The 21192-nt window shown below is 37.8% G+C and overlaps 1 protein-coding gene across 1 annotated transcript; it reads left to right on the top strand.

Annotated features, from left to right (window-relative positions):
• Positions 1-762: 762 nt before the first annotated feature.
• On the top strand, positions 763-20981 carry cunh1orf158 (chromosome unknown C1orf158 homolog). Its single transcript, XM_036559917.1, has 4 exons — positions 763-2457; positions 10835-10945; positions 12327-12501; positions 20710-20981. Exons 1-4 carry the CDS (start codon positions 2347-2349, stop codon positions 20946-20948), a joined length of 636 nt encoding a protein of 211 aa, XP_036415810.1. The 5' UTR covers positions 763-2346; the 3' UTR covers positions 20949-20981.
• The last annotated feature ends 211 nt before the right edge of the window (positions 20982-21192 follow it).

Genomic DNA, 21192 nt, shown 5'->3' on the forward strand with positions numbered 1-21192 from the left:
AAAGGACAAGAATCTGAGGCTGAAATTATCATAAATCACATCATTTTTTCTTTTGGTAAACATTGAAAATGGGTCCCACAGACCTGAACACCACACAAGGGTTAAAGAAGATTATACTATGTACAGCAGTGAGAGTCAGAGACCATCTTCATTTATTTAATTTCTAGTCAAAACTGCCTTGACCTTCAAGGTGTTGCTTTTTCAGTGTCAGAAAAAAGGAGAACTTTTAACAGAACAGTACTTTTAACAGAACATTACCCAGAGGCCTTAACAACTAAGTATAATACCAGACATCTCTGTATTCATTGTTTTTATTATAGCCTTCATTCTTTTTGGGAGACTTGCTTTCATGTTTTTTAAGAAACACACATTTTTCCAGGTGTTAGAAGTTGGCTTTTTTTGCTTCTAACCCCAAACACAGTCAGTGATGCTGAGGTCTGGACTCTGGGGTGGTCAGTCTGTTGTTCTGAGGACACCAGCAGCTTCTTTTTTGATTTGCAGTCTTTTTTATTGTTCTTTTTTGTCTATTTCCTTTCTCAGTAACAGCTACACATCCTTTCAGACCCATAGCGCTGAGTTATCTTCTCACAGTGGAAGGGTGGACAGAAACACCTGTGGAGCTTGATTTTCTCCTGTTGTTTATCTTTAAGTGCTGTTTATCTGATGGGGTCAGTGTTGGTCTACCAGGTCTTGCATGGTTATTAGGAGTCCCTCTCCATCTCTTTTAACCCCTTAGCAAGCCCAAAGTTTTATGGCACACTTTTATAATCTAAGAATAGCTCCATTTGTTTGCACTGAAGTCCCTGTATACACTTAAAAAAGACGGTTCTTCAAGGGTTCTTTAGTAAAGAAAATGGTTTAAAATAGAACCATGAACACTTACAGAACGCTTTAAATAATTAAAGGGTTCTTTGCATCATGAAATGATTCTTCTGACTGATGAAGAATGTGTTGTTCACCTGCCTTGTAGGCCCACTATCTGCTGAACACCTCATGTTATTAGCATTTTAATTCTTCCATTCTTCAGTGGGCAGTTTTTCACCACAAGACCGCTGTTGACCAAGTGTTATTTGGGTGGTGGACCATTCTCAGCACAGCAGTGATGCTGACATGGTAGTACATGTCAGTAAACAGGTACAAATGTATTGCTGTATTACTTGCCCAGATAGACAGCATATATCGGTCTGCTGACTTCATAAGGTCAACACCCCACTGACTGTTTGCCACTGCTGGTCCACCCTGGGACTACCCAGATTACTGTCCTGCACACAAGCTCTAACTAGTTTTTAATCTCCCCAAACAGCTTAAATGCACAGAGCCCATTATTTTAGCAAATTAACTTAGATAAATATTACAAACATTTGAGAGAAAAACATTTTTTTTACAGAAAATGTTGTTGCTGAGGCTGTTTGTCTCAAATTTGATTAAAATAATTTGCTAATTTACTAATTTACAAAGTGTAACTAAAGAAAAGGAAGGAAGGAAACATCAGTAAATTGGACTGTGAGAAGAATATAATAAATAATATGTGGAATTTTGTCTATAAATCTGTATAACCACCGGTGGGCCGCCCAGAAAACGCTGAGCAAAATGCCACTGGACCATCAGCATTTCCATTAGTGGGCCAAGAGTGGTCCACTATTCTCTTGCTATCAGGGACGTCAGTGTCACTGCTGGGTTGAGAATGGTCCACTATCCAGGAGCGGCTCTGCGGTACCCAAAGAACCCAAGAAGGTTCCTAATGGTCCGTGGTTGTACAGTAAAAATATACTGTTACGTTTATCTCATATGCTGAGAAACTGTCTGCAAAGCACAAAAATTCCAAACAAATTTGCTTCTCTGGCATCGAAGAAAGAAACTAGAGACATACCAACTTTCACAAATTAAAAACCCATTTCTTTTTTTTTCTTTCATTTGGCTCTTTTTTCATCGATCTACATTTCAATGCAGATAACAGTATGAAAGAGTATGAGTGTAATATTGGTGCGATTTTTATCCACAGTATTTATCAATATATGTTTCAGTTTTCTAATAAATCATGCTGCAGTGAACCGTGCATTGTTTCAGATTCATTCCACACTCTTTGCTCTTCTGTATGAGCCTCATGTCGTCTCCTCAGGCGCTACAGGTGAGGCCCTCATTCATTAATTCAAAGAGCGAGTCTCTCTTCATTATGCTGCATTTAGAGCTCCTTCGCTGTGTGTTTTGTGCATCCATGGCAACGGAACTCTTCCCCCACAGCGACTGGATCACAATGGCCATATCGCTTTCATCCCTCATCCTGGAGCGGGAGCTATTAAAACTAGTCAGGTGTAGGGTCCTGCATGAGGGACCTCAGCGAACGGCATGCAGGAGAAGGACGTGGGTTATAACAAATGGACTCAGCCGGGTTGGAGGATAGAGCCGAAGTTTTCCAACAAAGTTCTGATTGGCAACTGGGTGGAGGAGAAGCTACAGGTATTACTGCAACTATTGACTTGCATTATTCTGGGCTATGCATATTTTTGGACTTCTGTATTGATCCGTTAGAGGTCTAGTTATTGCTGTTTGCTATATATTTGATTTAAAAAGATAGTTGTTGATACTACTGATGTAGATCTTACAACATACTGTAGCTTAGGAACACATTAAAAGTCAGACATCCTGAAAAACTGCAGTAGTGGACGTTCAAATGGGTTTAAAGAGCCATTACAATCCAGATTGTTTACTTGTCTTATGATGTATAACACATTTAAAATACAACATTAAACTTATAAACAGTGTAAAAAAACATTTGTTATCCTGAAAATGTTGCAAAGATTTTTGGATACTTCTGCAAGGCACTGTATGTCAATGTTTTTAAAGTGCAAAGAAAAGGGTTCTAAATATGACAAATATATAAAAATTTAAATTCCAAATATTTTTTCTAGATGCATAATTTAATGGCTCGGTTGTAAAACAGTCATTCAGAGTTGTTTACTGTTGAATGCTTGTTTTACAATAGAGAAGCTTTCAGCCTTTTTTATCATTCAAGATGGAGGCACAGGCAAAACTATCACCAAAGAAAACATATTTTCCCTATTTTCCATTTTTTTTCCATAATCAAAATTGCATATAAAAATCAGAAGATGCACATAGGTTCACTGGACATTTTGGACTGTAAATAAAACAGCTTTATTTGAGTGCTAGACATTGCAACCTCTGGTTCCTATTATATTGCAATGCACAATTTCACATCAAACCACTATGACTGACATAATTCAGTGACTGAATTATGCAGAAATATATAAAAAAAAAACATCAGTGGGATTCCTGTTTAAAGTGCTTTAATATACTAAATAAAAGGATTACATTTAGTTCACATAACTTCATACAATTAGGTTAAGGTCAGATATCTGACTGAGTTCTCACCCATTGAATTATGCAGAAATCAGTGGAATTCCTATTTAAGCTGGAACAGGATATTTTACACTGTTTCAGCTTTATTTGTTTGTTTATACTAGGTTATCATTCCCTCTGTAACTAATCACATTTAGCTACATTGAATTTATATTCTCGGTGTTTTGATGTCAAAAAATGAGGAAGCATTACAAAAATGTAAAAGATGCTTTTCTCTTTGTACAAATTAAGACTTCACATGACAATAACTTCTCAAATTAAAATGCTAATAAAATTTGAATAAAAATGTTATTGCAAGCACAACTGTGGTATGAATTGACAGTTTAGAATCTCCACCTTTGGCAGAAATTAATAACAGTCAACAAGCTACGCATCAGAGGTTTCTGAAACGTGGGTGTTTTTTATTGCAATGCACACAAACTTGGTAATCTACCAGGACACAGCTGACCAGCAGAGGCCAATGTACGAGGAAGCTATCAGAGAAGGGGCTATTCCACAAATAATAAAATTTGGATTTAAGGATTGTTGTTGATGATGGCTGTAAGGAGAGAACAGTGAAATGCAAAGTCTGCAGTTAAGAAATGAGTGAAACAACCAACAACAACCACCACAACATCCAACTTCATCTGTCACTACAAAACCCACATAGAGAGATACGTGACGGTGTCTTTTTAGCCACGTATTTGTTGAACATTATTTAAAATGATAATATGATAATGTTAGCTAGAAATGTGCTTGGATTGGGAATATGTAGATGTATGTGTTTGGATTGGGAATATGTAGATGAATGTGTTTGGATTGGGAATATGTAGATGAATGTGTTTGGTTTGGAAATATGTAGATGAATGTGTTTGGATTGGGAATATGTAGATGAAGGTGTTTGGATTGGGAATATGTAGATGAAGGTGTTTGGTTTGGGAATATGTAGATGAATGTGTTTGGTTTGGGAATATGTAGACAAAGGTGTTTGGATTGGGAATATGTAGATGAATGTGTTTGGATTGGAAGTATGTAGATTAATGTGTTTGGTTTGGGAATATGTAGATGAATGTGTTTGGATTGGGAATATGTAGATGAATGTGTTTGGATTGGGAATATGTAGATGAAGGTGTTTGGTTTGGGAATATGTAGATGAATGTGTTTGGTTTGGGAATATGTAGATGAAGGCGTTTGGATTGGGAATATGTAGATGAATGTGTTTGGATTGGGAATATGTAGATGAAGGTGTTTGGTTTGGGAATATGTAGATGAATGTGTTTGGTTTGGGAATATGTAGATGAAGGCGTTTGGATTGGGAATATGTAGACAAAGGTGTTTGGATTGGGAATATGTAGATGAATGTGTTTGGATTGGAAGTATGTAGATTAATGTGTTTGGTTTGGGAATATGTAGATGAATGTGTTTGGTTTGGGAATATGTAGATGAAGGTGTTTGGATTGGGAATATGTAGACGAAGGTGTTTGGATTGGGAATATGTAGATGAAGGTGTTTGGATTGGAAATATGTAGATGAATGTGTTTGGTTTGGGAATATGTAGATGAATGTGTTTGGTTTGGGAATATGTAGATGAAGATGTTTGGATTGGGAATATGTAGACAAAGGTGTTTGGATTGGGAATATGTAGATGAATGTGTTTGGTTTGGAAATATGTAGATTAATGTGTTTGGTTTGGGAATATGTAGATGAATGTGTTTGGTTTGGGAATATGTAGATGAAGGTGTTTGGATTGGGAATATGTAGACAAAGGTGTTTGGATTGGGAATATGTAGATGAATGTGTTTGGTCTGGGAATATGTAGATGAATGTGTTTGGTTTGGGAATATGTAGATGTGTGTGTTTGATTTGGGAATATGTAGATGAAGGTGTTTGGTTTGGGAATATGTAGATGAAGGTGTTTGGTTTGGGAATATGTAGATGAAGGTGTTTGGTTTGGGAATATGTAGATGAAGGTGTTTGGTTTGGGAATATGCAGATGTATGTGTTTGGTTTGGGAATATCCACACTAGCTAGCATCTTTGCCACAAAGTTAAAGGGGATATTCATGTCCCATCAAAGTAATGTCAGTATTTATTAGCATGCTAAAACAATTATACTTGAATAAATTTTCATGGTTTGATGTTAGTAATGTTTACATTGTAGGTCATGTATCTTTATTATTTATTTATTTTTATATATTTAGTTTTATTTCAAATACCATTCAGTTGTATTTGGCTTTTATACAATACTTTTTGTGCACTGTAACAGGAAAACAATGGGCCTCATTCACCAAATGTTCTTAGGAAGAAAGTTCGGTAACACTTTCTATGAATGTCACCTTTGTAAGCATCTATAAACACATTCATAACATGTTATAATGCATTCATAAAGCATTATAAACATGGCTATAAATATTTATAAATATGGATTACACATTATAGCCAAGTTTATTATGCATTATGAATTGTTAACATAATACATTATAAGTACTGATCATAACAAATTATAAGAGCTCATAAGTGGTATTTGTCCGCTCTAAGTAAAGTGAAGCGTACTGTACTAAAGCCTCCTCCAGTGTTCAGAGTGAGGCTTCAAGTTGAAGTATTTACTGAAGGATTTACTGAAACACTAAAACATTCACAGTAAAGCACATTACAGGCTTCAAATGTCAGAGTTTAAACTAGTGCTGCCATCAGTGTTTTACCCAATGTGGGAAAGGTAATGTACACCACCGTTAGCTTGGTATTTGTCTTTGCTTTATAACATGTTATAACAGTGCCAAAGAAGTCAGTCCCAGCTTGGAGAGTGCAAAGTAAAGACAAATACCAGGCTAACGGTGGTGAACATTACCTTTCCCACATTGGGTAAAACACTGATGGCAGCTCTAGTTTAAACTCTGACATTTGAAGCCTGTAATGTGCTTTACTGTGAATGTTTTAGTGTTTCAGTAAATCCTTCAGTAAATACTTCAACTTGAAGCCTCACTCTGAACACTGGAGGAGGCTTTAGTACAGTACGCTTCACTTTACTTAGAGCGGACAAATACCACTTATGAGCTCTTATAATTTGTTATGATCAGTACTTATAATGTATTATGTTAACTATTCATAATGCATAATAAACATGGCTATAACATGTAATGCATATTTATAAATATTTATAGCCATGTTTATAATGCCTTATGAATGCATTATAACATGATGAGTTATGAATGTGTTTATAGATGCTTACAAAGGTGACATTCATAGAAAGTGTTACCGAAAGTTCTTCTTAAAACTCACTTATGCAGTTTTCATAAAGATTCTGACTCAACAATGTTCTCTTATTTGGGATTTGTTCTTAGGTAAGAACAGAATCTACACACACTCAAGAGCACAAAGGTGAGAACAACAAGTTTAAGAACACGTCATGAATCTGACGTAGACTTTTTTACGTAGAATTTTTGTTAGGATCTTTCTCAAGAACAAATTTAAGATAATGGTAAATGAGGCCCAATGACAGAGTGCCGTATGAGAAGCACCTTGATGCGTTAATTGACCAAAGAGAAACGCAATAGTTTTCATTTATGTTGAAAATGAAACTCAACTTGTAATGACCACTGCCTTTTGACTTGCTTAATCTGAGGATTGACTTGACTTGTCTTGATTGACTTATAGCAGGGACTCGACTTAAAACTTGATTCTCACCATAGTCACTTAGTACTTGAGACTTGCAGGTTAAGACTTGAGACTTGCACATGACTCCCACCTCTCCCACCTCTGCTACGCATCATTTATAACGTCATCATGAAACTGTAAATCCAATGCAGAGTTAATCACAGTATATAGAACAACATTAATTGTAACATAAAGTCCAAACACATTTTTTACATTTTGAAGTGTTTATGTTTGTAATTATTTTGTTCCAGTTCCCTGAACCTTTTGCTGTCCTCTCCTGCCCATGGTCAGTTTAACCTCTCTGGAGGGCCAAACAATGCAAAAAGGAAATTACCTCTATAAATTTCACATTCAGATCCTATAAAAGCACAAAACAGTGACGTTCCATGAATAAACAAAAACCCTTTTGGCTTTTACTGTGTTAGAATACGCTCCACAGGGAAGACCCAACTAGTTCCTACACAGCACTGAGCTTCAGTGTTTCCCTGCTGGATGCAGCTCTGCTTTTACAACAGCTCAGCAAATGAAACAAGCACAGGTTTTATTCCTTTGTGTTTCTGCTGCTCTGCTTATTACTCATGCAGAGCTGTTATTCCGCAGCAGTTATTACATATAAATATTACTCCTGCTTAATAAGTGCTTGATATTTCAGATTTCTTTGCTTGTTGTCTTCTTGTTAAATTCTTAGGCCGAAATTCTTCACTACTACAAATGCACAAGTTGCCTTCAGAAAGTTTTGTAACCTCTAACCTTTGTCATAAAGGTTTGCATTTGTATTATATAGTATTATATATCTTATAGAGTTATATATGAGAAGTATTACATATATTGCCAAGATTTATGGTGATTTAATTGCCAGGATGTGGTTTTGTGTAGAGTGTAGAGCCTCCCTCAAACTCAAGGTCGCTTTACAAAAAGGTTACATAAAGCTTAAAATATCAAATTGCTGGTTGACATTTGTAAAGAAAACAACAACAGCAATAAAATCTGAAATAACTCCAAAGCTCTAAATAAACTATAAAAAGTACAAAACAGTGCATCAGGTCTTTCTGCTGTTCTTGAAAGCAGCTCAAAGGTAAAAAAAAAGGGTTCAAAACAACCTTGTCTTGAGTTTAAGTACAACACCATTTCCAAAAAAAGTTGAAACGCTGTACAAATGTAAATAAAAACAAACTGTGCACTGAAAACAAGCTGAGTGGTCTTTAGCCCGGAGGACACAGTGTCCATGATTTCCAAAAAGAATTTCACATGTTGACCACAGGACACTTTGCCTCAGTCCATTTTAAATGAGCTCGAGCCCAGAGAAGGTGGCAGCGTTTCTGGTTTCTGTTTATATCTGGTTTCTTCTTTGCATTTTAGAGATTTAACTTGTAGTTGTAGATGCAGCGGCAAACTGTTTTCACAGACAGTGGTTTTCAGAAGTGTTTCTGAGCCCATTAAGCGATTTCCACTACCTTGTCCCTTACATACAGAGATTTCTCCAGGTTCTCTGAATTTTTGTAATGATATTATGTACCGTAGATGATGAAAAGAAAAGGTTCTTTGCTATTTTACGTGAGAAATGTTATTCTTGAATTTGATCGTGCAGTCTTTCACAGAGTGGTGAACCCCTCCTCATCTTTACTTCTGAAAGCCTCTCTGAGATGCTCTTTTATACCCAATCATGTTACTGACCTGTTGCCAATCAACCGCCAGGTATTTTTATAGCATCACACAACTTTAACAGCCTTTTGTTGCCCCCGTCCCAACTTTTTTGGAACTTTGTTGGCATCAAATTCAAAATGGGCACATATTTTTCAATAAACAATACAATTTTGGTTTCAGCATTTGATTTGTTGTCTTTGTACTATTTAAAATTACATATATGGTTTAAATGATTTGCACATCATTGCATTTTGTTTTTATTTACATTTTGCACAGCGTCCCAACTTTTTTGGAAATGGGGTTGTAGTTTAGCTTATTAAAATATGTGATTACCTTGAGTTTAATTAACTTCAAATAATTATGCTGTTATATTCCAAGAAGTCTAATGTTTTTTCAATACTTTCAAACAGAGGGTTTGAGAAAGGACTACTTTAAGTTAAAGTACTTTAATATAGTTAAAAATGACTTCTTTTAGCTTCAAGAACATAATGAAGTTACATGTTCCCAGGTACTTTTGTAGTGCAATTGAAACTTTTATCAACCCCTTAAAATCCCAAGTGTATTACATACTAAGGCTCATTATTCCCTAAGGGACGTTAATGCAAATTGGCTGAGCTATTCTCAGGTTATAGATATGTGTAATAACACTTTGGGCCCACCGGTGAGCTCTGGCCATTTGATAGATTAAAAGTTCAACTCATAAAGGATAGAGTTTAAAGAGTCGGACTTCTTTAGGAATACTGCATGCCTATCTTGCACCTTTTAAGCTAGAACAAGACATTTTACACTGTTCGATTTCATTTGTATGCTTATTTACACTGGGTCAGCATTCCCTCTGTAGACTAACTGCTGCTGTTCTTGCAAATAGTTGGTGTTATTTCTATCTTCAAAGTGTGGGAGTTTGCAGTGGCTTGAGTCCAAACAGGCAGAGATTTCTTTCGGCAGAGCCCAGAGTCTATGCAAAAGTGATTAGAGCCGCCCAGTTCAGCTTGATCAGCAGACTAGGAGTGTTTAAGGAGCAGGAAGTCAGACAAATGGCATTTGGCTGGAACCTGCTGCAGCCGCCCGCTCATTCGGCTCAGAGAGAGATGTGCTGGAAATACAGTCGCTATTGATAAGGCTGCTGAACGTGCGCTTTGTTTGCTGAGTGCTGCTGTTAGGCCATTTTTTCACAGCTTCCTTTTCCCTGGCTGTGTGTCTGTGCTTGTTTTTGTACAGTTTTAAGAGGACAGTGTCCTGACTTTGCAGGAAAAACAGAGGTAACCGTCCTTATCAGGGGCAGGAAGATGGCCCTGACTTTCTGAAGTGCTTTTAAGAATATTTATGAAACAGAAAGAATTTACTTTATGGTTACTGAGGTTGAGGTTAGAGTTACGTAGACCTCCTTGTATCTATACTTACCGTCCATTGTTTCAGCTCCATTTACCATATAGGTGCATTTCCACCCTCTTCTTCAATGGTCAGGACCCTCACAGAGCAGGTACTATCTGGGTGGTGGGTCATTCTCAGCACTGCAGTAACACTGACGTGGTGGTGGTGTGTTAGTGTGTGTTGTGCTGGTACGAGTGGATCAGACACAGCAGTGCTGCTGGAGTTTTTAAACACCTCAGTGTCACTGCTGGACTGCTGAAAATAGTCCACCAACCAAAAATATCCAGGCAACAGCATCCTGTGGGCAGCGTCCTGTGACCACTGATGAAGGACTAGAGGATGACCAACACAAACTGTGCAGCAGCAGATGAGCTGTCGTCTCTGACTTTACGTCTACAAGGTGGACTGACAAGTTAGGAGTGTCTAGTAGAGTGGACAGTGAGTGGACACAGTGTGTAAACCTCCAGCAGCACTGCTGTGTCTGATCCACTCAGACCAGCACAACACACACTAACACATAACCACCACGTCAGTGTTACTGCAGTGCTGAGAATGATCCAACACCCAAATAGTACCTGCTCTGTGAGGGTCCATGGGGGTCCTGACCACTCAGGAACAGGGTAAAAGGGGGCTAACAAAGTATGCAGAGAAACAGATGGACTACAGTCTGTAACTGTAGGACTACAGAGTGGAACTATATGGTCAGAGGAGCTGATAAAGTGGACAATGAGTGAAAGAGTTAACATTTCTTATCAGGGGAGACCTCATGTCCTGGTATAAAAACAAGTGTGTGTGTTTGTGTGTTCCAGTTCACCCGCGAGAGTAAAACAGCAAACAGCACCAATCGTTTGGACTTCAGGCCCCATCCGGAGCACAAGCCAGATGTGATTGTGAGACGGCATGCGCTGCGCCGATCTGAGGTTTGGGCTACATGAAGAACTTTATCACATCACACTAAGGGTGTAGTTTTGGTTTCAGTACTTGGTGGAGGGCCCCATTTTAGACCCCTCTTCTGCTTAACTTTTTGGATATTTCTATCTTCATCTTCATGATTATAGCTTTAGATTATAGCTAGGAAATGGTGCAGACCAGGTCCATACATTACAAGTGTAGTCGAGATGGATTTTTGATGTTATCATGCTATTTTGATCTTCTGGATTACAAAGACCAGGCACTGTGCACTATTTAAACACACTGTAGGTCCAAAAGTTTGTAGACACCTGATCATCCAATGTTTCTTCTGGAATCAAGGGTATGAATAGAGAGTTTGTCTCCAATTTGCTGCAGTAACAGTCTTCTGAGAAAGCTTTACACTAGATGTTGGAACCTTGCTAAGAAGATTTAAATGCACTCAGCCACAAGAGCAAGTACTAATGTTGGTTGATCAGGTCTGGATCACAAATGCCGCTCCAACTCATCCCGAAGGTATTGGATGCTTGGCACTAGGCATGGTGGCTGGCTGCTCCAAGGCCATTCTACTGTCAGTGCTTTTCTATGGAGAAAAGATGGGTCATCAATTAAGCACCCATGTCATCAATCAGTGCAGCTTCAAGGAAACTCAATTCACAAATTACTCCAGCAGCACTGCTGTGTCTGATCCACTCAGACCAGCGCAACACACACTAACACACCACCACGACATCAGTGTTACTGCAGTGCTGAGAATGACCCACCACCCAAATAGTACCTGCTCTGTGAGGGTCCATGGGGGTCCTGACTATTGAAGAACAGGGTAAAAGAGGGCTAACAAAGTATCAGAGAAACAGATGGACTACAGTCTGTAACTGTAGAACTACAGAGTGCACCTATATAGTAAGTGGAGCTGATAAAATGGACAATGAGCGTAGAAACAAGGAGGTGGTCATAAAGTTATGCCTGATCGGTGCATAATAGAAGTCAGTGGGCATAGACTTCAGCATGTTGTTACTGTCTTCTACTATCTTTAAATGTTCTCATAATAGAAGTGAATGGGTAGATGCCTCAGCGTTTGGGCATCGGCTTCCACTATCTGTAAACACACATAATAGAAGTCATTGGGCAGATGTTTCCATGTACTTAGCAAAACAACCGAAAACCCATTGACTCAGTGCATGCTTGTAATAGTGCTGAAGCATCTATGTACCTATTGACTTCACACATATAAAAGTCAATGAGCAGGTGTTTCAGCCCTTGCTTATTTGATTCAACTGTCTGTAAACACACTTACAATAGAAGTCAATGGGAAGATGCAGGATCATGTTGTCCCATTGACTTGGTCTTCTCCGTTCCCAGTTCACTGGTGAGTATCCCCTCTGTCTGCAGGGTCTTCCGCCCAGGCTACTCCTGTTCCATCATGACACAGCCAAATCGCACAACCTGGTCTCGCTCTATGATGAGTCATATGGCCGGCAGCGCTCCTCTGACCTCCCTGCCCTCCGCACCTGGCACTCTGACAAAATGGGCTGGATACCCGAGAGGTCTGATCACCCGATCCAAGGTATTACACACCTTTTAGCTGCAGGTAGCCCAGAGTGACCACAGCACCACTGTGTTCATTGTCTGTGTTAATAGTTTGCAGTTAGTGTTTGATTTATTCCCCTTAACTGCAGGCTTGTTATTCAGTTACTATGAATTGTTCAGTAACTACAGTGAAAGTTCTGTTGTTTTGAGAGTGAGGAATTGAAGTGAGGCCACGTCCAGAACTTTGGAGTTTAAAGGCTTAAAAATATCATGTAAAAATTATAGTTTTATACTTATATGTAAAATGTTCATTTGAGGACTATTAGGTGTGAAATGCTAGTTAATTTTGGATTAGATTTTGTAAAAAAATGTACAATCATCTCACTGTTTTAACAAAAAATGAGAGGTGTTCTGGACTTTAATCTATGTTAATTACTATAGTACATTAAGATCTTGGTCTCACTTTATATTAAGTGTGTAGTTACACATAAACAATACATGCAATAACAATGTATCTACTGGTAACGTTATCACTATTACAGATGGATTAATGTAGTACAGCTTATATGAATACATGTGTACATCAACTTCAGTTTTTACCCCTGAAATTACACAAGTGTATCTTGATAGTTAAGCATTTTCTTATGTAATTACACCTGTAATAGGGTGAGGGTAATTACATTTGTATACTTTTCTGATTGTAAGTAAATGTGTTGCATTTTTTGACCCCAAAAGTAATAAAGATTATGATCTGTAGTTTCACTGTTCCTGTGTAACAGCAAAAGCTTAACTTTTACATGTTTACTGTGGAATTTTTGTGTTGAAACATGGTAACTTGATCAAAACCCATAGATCACAGCACCTATATAAAGATAAATCTTTTAAAGATAAATGATTATCTGCTGTTGTTGTGTAAATACAGTTACAAGGGCAAAGCCAAAGCTTTGGTTAGGTTACCATGTCACCACACAAGCATAAACTACAGCTAGATAAATGTTAGGAAAGTTGGCATTTCCTATGCAAATGCAGTATAAGTACTCTCATAATACAGGGAACTGAAGTGACATGTCTAATTACATAATGGAGAATTTGATGTTGCAACTATCAAGATACACTTGTGTAATTAAAAGAGTAAAAACAGAAAAAGTGCATTTACATAAGCTGTACTACTGTAATCCTTCTGTAACAGTGAATACTTCACCTGTAGTTACATTGTTGTTGCGTATATTGTTAACTACACGGCTATTAGACACAATATAAAGTGGGACTAAAATATTTATAGTGCTGCATAATATTTCTGTAATTTTTATACTTTTGTCTCTTACATTCCTGTAGTGCTGTTTAATAGTAATCTTATAGATATAATACAGATCTTTTTTGAAAGGAATGTAACTAGATTTTAGTACATTTTGTGAAATGATCCACCTCAAATGTACTGCAAAAGCTCCAAAAGAAAGGTTTGAATGCAGCTCTAAAAGTTTTATCCAGAAAGATGGTCTAAATGTGTTCCAGAGGAAGGCAAATATACATTAATGCTGTTATGCCAGCACAGTTATCCACTACTCTGTCTGACTGCTGGGTAAAAAGCGAGTTTTAAGTCTTTTTAAGCAGAAGATCTCTTTAAGGCTCCACGTCACTTAGCAAGTTAATAGTTCCCCTTTCTGTCAACATTCTGTTTAACAGGCTTGTCACAATTACTACATGATTGCCTAATCACAGTTATTACACTGACTGCAATCATTTTCCACAGTTATTGCATTTTGCAGTTACACTATAATGCTGCAACAAACAAATGTGTAGCAAATAAATGAAAATAAAGGAAATCAGTAAATGTTTTCATTGAGACGCTTATGAAAACGAAAAAAGTCTAACTTGGTGTGCTAACATGTTTAGAGGGCAGCATATCACTGTTGTCGGAAGAAAACCTTGTATCTCCGAAATGGTAACTTTACAGGAGAAGCAAAAAACCTACTCTACTTTCAATGCAAGTCAATGGAACCAGACTTTTTTCCAAGTCATTTTGGGTCATTTCTTTTGGTTCATTCATCATGAAATTTCCACACAATGTAACGACAAACAGTTATTTTCAAATTATGTCAAAAACTGAAAAACGACAAAAATTGAGATACAAGGTTTTGTTCCAAAAACAGCGATATGAGGTGTTTTTTAGCATGTATGCTTATTTTTTCTCTCTTGGGAAGAACATGTAGCTTTGCTCGACTCTACACATAATTCTGTGTAACTGTAGACGTTTGTGTGAGCTTTGATTGGACAGAACAATCAGTGTTGGCTACTAAGTAAACATAGCTAGCAGGTAAGGTGGCTAATCAGTTTGACCACTTTAGGCTTGTACTTTTAATACTTGGATTCAATGAACAAGAAAAGACAATTAAATTGTTAATTGCTATTTGTTTATGACGGTCATCAGCTAAAATTTCATGATCCTGAAAGCCTTAATGTCCACATTTTGGAAGGCTGTGTTTTCTTAAAGGGAGATCACTGCTGCTTGCATTACAAGTCAGACCTGACTGAAGAAAATTCTCCTGGTGGTCAGAACTGAGCTAGCAGCGTTTCTCAAAATGATCCATTACAAGTTCTTAATTAGTTCTCTCAGATGAAATGAGATTATTATCCTTTGAGCTTCCTGGAAAAAAGTAATCTCACTATTCATTACTTTTTACATTAATCTGTAAAGCCTATTTGTACAAGAAAAGACATTTTCAGTCATTTATTAAGAAAGAAATAACCAAAAACCCACAGTAAGTAGTTTAAAAGGCATGCCACAGTTCCAGCCTTTGGACATGATACAGCCAGTTATGCTAAAATCATGAACAGTTCTGAAACTGGCCAGTTAGTCCAAAAACAGATGGCTTGAAATAAAATCTTTGTGTATAAAATGTAAAGCTTGAAGAGCTGTTCCTGGATGAAAATTGAGCCTGGCCTGTTGAGAGATGCAGAGATGGCAGGAGTACACAAGTCCCTCACTCTAGAAAAAGCAGGCCTGGATTTTATGGGCAGGAGCTCAAGGGGCCACTAGGAGCCACTAGGGGGCGATCACAGGCAATTATGAGAAAATCTAACAGCTATTCTGACTCACACAGTGCAAGAAATATATGTTAACACTTTGTTTTGATAGTAGACGCTTTCTAGATGCTCAGTCTGTATTGAACTAACATTTAACTAAATATCTATTCAATGCCAATGAAGCTGAAGTTGAGTGTAGATTCTATTAAACCTAAGCCAAACCTAAACTTCAGCACAAAACTAACCCTTATCCTAAAGATGTATCACCAGAAAGTTTGTTGATCATGTAAGTGTCAGTAGATCAGCTGTAAGGACCATCAAAATAAAGTGTGACCAGATGAACTAATTTCAAACTTGTCATTGTGTTATGGATGATCATAATTCGGAATCTCTCCAAATGTTTCCTAAATACTAGCATCATTTTACGTATTGCATGCCAAGGCTTATTATTCAGTAACTACAGGGACTTTAGTGCAAACTGGCTGAGCTGTTCTTAGGATATAGAAGCGTGTAATAAAACTTTGGGCCTGCTGGTGGGCCCATTAAAGGGGTTAAAGAAAAAGGCTACATCGTCCTTGTTGGCAGAGATCTGCAAACTGTCTACTACTTCAGCGTATAAAGTAATCAGAGGATTTAAGTGGGATATATAAATTAAAAAAAGCATTTTTTTTTTGGATCTCTAAGTTCACTGATTTTTCGTTTTTATTATGTAAATTTCATCTGCCTGATTTTAATTTTTGTCTTCTTCATTAGGGAAAATGTTATGTTATGTTAACCTGGGCCCTCGTTAATGTAGGTGTTTGGTCTCAATTGGAAAAAAAAGTGCGATGACATAACCAACACTATTGTGTGGGCCACGAGTTGCAAAAGTTTGGGAACCCCTGATGCAGAGAAAGGACTGTTTTATTTTGTTCATTCTGTTTTGTGACTTTCAATGAGTGTGTATACATGCACTCCATAATCCGATCATAATCGGATTTCTGCAGTTATCTGATTATCAGATTTCTTAATCAGATTTCTAGATCGGAGTATGGTGACCATTTGAATAAAGAGGCTGGATTTGAGCTCAGTAATCAGATTTCTCAGCGCATGTAAACTCTTACTCTGATTTCTATCGGATTTCTCAGTCTGAGCATGCGCGAAAACAGACGGCGGATGTCACCAGATGGCAGCAAAACACTTTTGGAGCGCCGCTGAAACCAAACAGGAAATAAAGGATTTAATGCATGTTCATATTTTCAGGTAAAGCGGCGATGTTTTTAAAAAAGCTGTATGAAGTTTGAGTTTACATTATATTTACGTCGTGTCTTCTTCTGTGAGTTTATTGGCTGGTTGCAAAGCAGAAATCTGATTACTGTCTGACTCATGTAGACCTGGAGTTTCCCATTATCTGATTACCCAAGTGCATGTAAACTTGTTGATCGGATTATTGCCAAAATCTGATTTTCTGCAGTTATCAGATTATTAAGTGCATGTAAACACACTCAGTGATAATTCAGCTACCAGTTACCTCAGATGGAGCCATCACACTTGGCTGGTCTCAAGAACAATTTCTGAGTCCTTCTTATCCTGAGATTGACATAAGCCTGAGTCTAAATGACGTTGAGACTGAGATCGCTAGTTTATGGTTTTGAGACTCGATAACTACAACACTACTGTAATGCATTACACTACTTTGTTACTGTAATGTGTTACGTTGAAACACGTTACTGTGTATACTGTGCATTAGAGGGGGCGCTCAAGAGCAATGAAGCTAGCGGAACCTGAGACAACCCACCGGCTCTACTCCAAGCTGTAAAGGAACCTGGAAGAATAGCGGAGGACTTATGAAACACAATTATTACACGCACAGACCAGGAGGGCACTTATACAACTTAGGATAAAAGGGTTGGAGCTCAAGGCCCATCTGGGGTCTTTTTTTCCACAGATCTGAACCCCTCAAACGTGTCTGTATGTGGCTCCACACAATACCAACTCGTTACAGTAATTACTTACCAGTGTTTACTGTGAGATATCTCTAGATAAATAGCCAGCGTTCTAGTCAAGACAATTAGAGGTAAATCCCAAGACTTTGTATCTGTCAAGACTGAGACTCAGACCAGATTAAGACTTTTTCAGAATGGAAAAAGAAAAGAAAAATTGATATATTGTTCGTTGTACAGTCAATATCATTCATTCTTAATTATATACATTTATAGGTTATATTCTAACATATATGATATAATCGATCATATGATTTGTAAAATATAATATGAAATCATATGTATCTTATTAATTATTATTATATTATAGTCTAAGTCCAACGTTCCAACTACTGGAAACAAATGATGGTGAGGTTATTCTCTGTCACTTCTCTAAATCTTAGTCAGACTCATCACCTGAAGTCTCACACCAAACAATGTAAATCTTAATTTTTATTAAAATGTTATTACTTTGTTTTTTTAATAAAAAAAAAACATAGTAATAATAACATTCTGATCTGTCCCAGGATGTTTGAACTTTGGAACAAACAAGCAACAACAAACAAATAATACCCCGATAATCCATCAAGGAAAGAATCAATGTAATCAGCAGAACAGATTTTATTTAAACATGTAGGAAAACGACTTTCAAAGGACAGTAAAGAACTTAGTTCTGGGTGGTGTCGGGACCAAGAGCTATTTTCTTCCTTGCCCAAAGCCCCGACATATGATGGTTTTTAAAATCTAAACTATTCTGTGCTGTGGTTTTGTTCTAATTATTGTCTTAATCACTTACAAAAATAAACAAAAATAAAATAAACAAAAATAAAATAAACAAAAATAAAAAGCATATTCAACCAAAAATAAAAGAAAGTAGAATAAAAGACTTCAGCCGCTGAGTTCTTTATCTGGGGTAATGTGATATCCCCCCGTCTTACTTCTCAAATTTTGATATTAGCTCATTCTCTAATAGGTGCATCTCTTCGTCCATCAGTTTGGCCATCGCATGATGAGCTCACTCCTCAAAACAGGCTTCAACAGGTCTTTACCAGCCTGCTCTACCTTTCAAGGTCAACCTGCCCCTCTCTTCACTGGGTCAGTAGGTACACACAGGCCTCTCTGTGAACCCAGCTGCTTTCCATTGTCTAGAATCTCCTATGCAGACAGACAAAGGCCTCCCTTTGGCCTCCTATTCTATGTTAGGCAATACTTCCTATTTGGTTATTGATTACAATATTTAATCTATTTGATTACTGATAAAGGGAATATTTATTCAAAATCTCCGTCAGTGGGTATTGCAGGTAACGCTGCACTGGTACAACAGGATTTTGCACTAATCCTGGGACTTGTTTAACCAAGATATAAGACCTATTTTAATCTTATCTTCCCAGATCAAAGACTTAAAGACTTGGTGTGGTTAATTCCTGTCATACACTTCCAGAAAAAAAGGTACTGGACTGTCACTGGGCTGGTACCCGACTTGTTACCAGGCTGGTACCTTCAAGCATATATACAACTTACTGCACTATTCTGCCCATATTCACTCACACAATTGACTAGATTTACTCAGAAACGTGTATAAACAAACTAAGCTTTTATTTTTTTCTGTCGAGTGTGAAAACAAGAGAGGAACACTGGTTCTGTGGCTATTAGCATGAATCCTAATAGCTTTAGCTTCTTAACTGGCTTATGTCACTTTATGTCAAACTATAAAGCAATACTTCTACAAAGAACCAGTCGAAACACCAAAATAGCATCATAGCATCCTAGTTTAAATGGTGGTGCCCACATTGGTGATGCGGTAGTGCTTGGAAGTTTCACTTCATCTGGTAAAGGATTTCTTAAATTGTTGTTAGATTCAGCTGTGTTACCAAAGACAGAGGATCCTTCAGTGGGTTTAACACTACACTGTTAGTAATAAAGGTTCTGTGCAGATACATTTTTCGTCCATCAAGGTATAAACAGTGTAAATGTTCCCTCAAAGGTACAACAGTGGTTTTAAGGTCTGATTGTGAACCTTAAATAAGTTTTTCCAGGTGAAAAGTTCGTATTTTACATCTGGGTGGATAATTTGCAGCCAGACGGCATGAAAGCAGCTCAATTTATGGCACAATTTAACAATAAACTCAAACATAACAGACAAAATATTAGCAACTATGGTGAAGTCTTGCATTTGAGGCTGTAATCACAAATGTGCTCAATGGATCTTACTTATGATTTTCCCATTTTACAGCTTTCAAAAGCAGCTGTAGCTACTATAAGCCAGAATCTCAGAAATAAAGGTGCCAAACTGGGGCAATATCCCTCTTCTCACTGGGGTGGAACCCTCAAGGCTCCATCTCAGTACCTTTAGTCAGGGAACATAACTGAACCATAATCCACTGAAATGATATGTTCTAAGCTGTACTGACTCCACACACCCCGTCTCGTCTCCAGGACTTTATTTTACTGTTCTGTTTAAAACATTCGGTTATGAAAAGATACAAATACGAACTTTTCACCTGGAAAAACTTATTTAAGGTTCACAATCAAACCTTAAAACCACTGTAGAGCCTTTGAGGGAACATTTACACTGTTTGTACCTTGATGAATAAAAGAAGGACCTGAACAGAACCTTTATTACTAACAGTGTACAGTATTGACAGTGAGGCATCTCTGAATGTGCTTTTGGATCAGCACCCAAGTTGAATGGCAAGTTTTGATCACATTTTACTGAAGCTTCAAATGCAAGACTTCACCATAGTTGCTAATATTTTGTCTGTTAGGTTTGAGTTTATTGTTAATTTGTGCCATAAATTGAGCTGCTTTCATGCCGTCTGGCTGCAAATTATCCACCCGGATACAAACATTCTGATTTTTTATTTTTTTAGTTTATTCTTTTGTTGATATCCGTTTATGACAGAAAAAAAAGTTCAGTTTCAAAAGACCTCAGATGGAGACACTGCGCATCCAAAGGCCGAGACAGGACCGTTAATTTAAGCTCTCAAAATCGAGAACTGAATAATAAGCCTTACATTTAAGGGGTCCACATTCTAAACTGTCTGTAATACAATGCAATCAAAACATCAGTTATATGATACCAGTGCAATAAGCGAAACAGGCTTGTTGTTTCATGATCAGTACTGTACCACGAGTAGCAGAAGCTAAAAGTTAGCAGAGAGAGTGTTCCAAATCTGTCAGTAGGGTAATTAATGACTGCAGTGCAGAACAGCTGAGTCCTTCTCTCCTCCTCTCTCTCTCTCTCTAACACACACACACAGGTCCTCCGACGAACTGGGGTCTGCTGGAGTCATTGCGGGTGCGGGTGGCGCAGCAGCAGGGTGTGTTGCCCACGCTGAGTGTGTATAAAGGCGCGTATCCTCTGCACCCCACAAGCGCTTTCTGCCAGCCTCGCCATGCCAGAGCGCCACGCCTCATCTCCGGCAACAAGAGAAACCTGGAGCTGGACCACAGGCCCAGAAACCCAGCCAGCCTGCTGCCGCCGCTGCCATGTGTCTAACCCTGCTGTAGCACAAACAGGCCATGTGCTGTTACCACGATTAAAAGTTACAGTTTACAAAACCCTCTCAAGTCTGAAGAACCTCCATCACGTAAAGATTTCATACCAATTAAAGGTTAACGTTTAAAGAAGCTCTACATAAAGTAAACGTTCTGTGCCAATTAAAGGCTAAAGTTCTATAACAAAAGTTAAAGGTTAAAAGAACCTCTATATGATGTTAAAGTTCTATACCAATTAAAGATCA

This window comes from Colossoma macropomum, unplaced genomic scaffold (genome assembly GCF_904425465.1).
Source record: "Colossoma macropomum unplaced genomic scaffold, Colossoma_macropomum, whole genome shotgun sequence".
Classification (NCBI taxonomy): domain Eukaryota; kingdom Metazoa; phylum Chordata; class Actinopteri; order Characiformes; family Serrasalmidae; genus Colossoma; species Colossoma macropomum.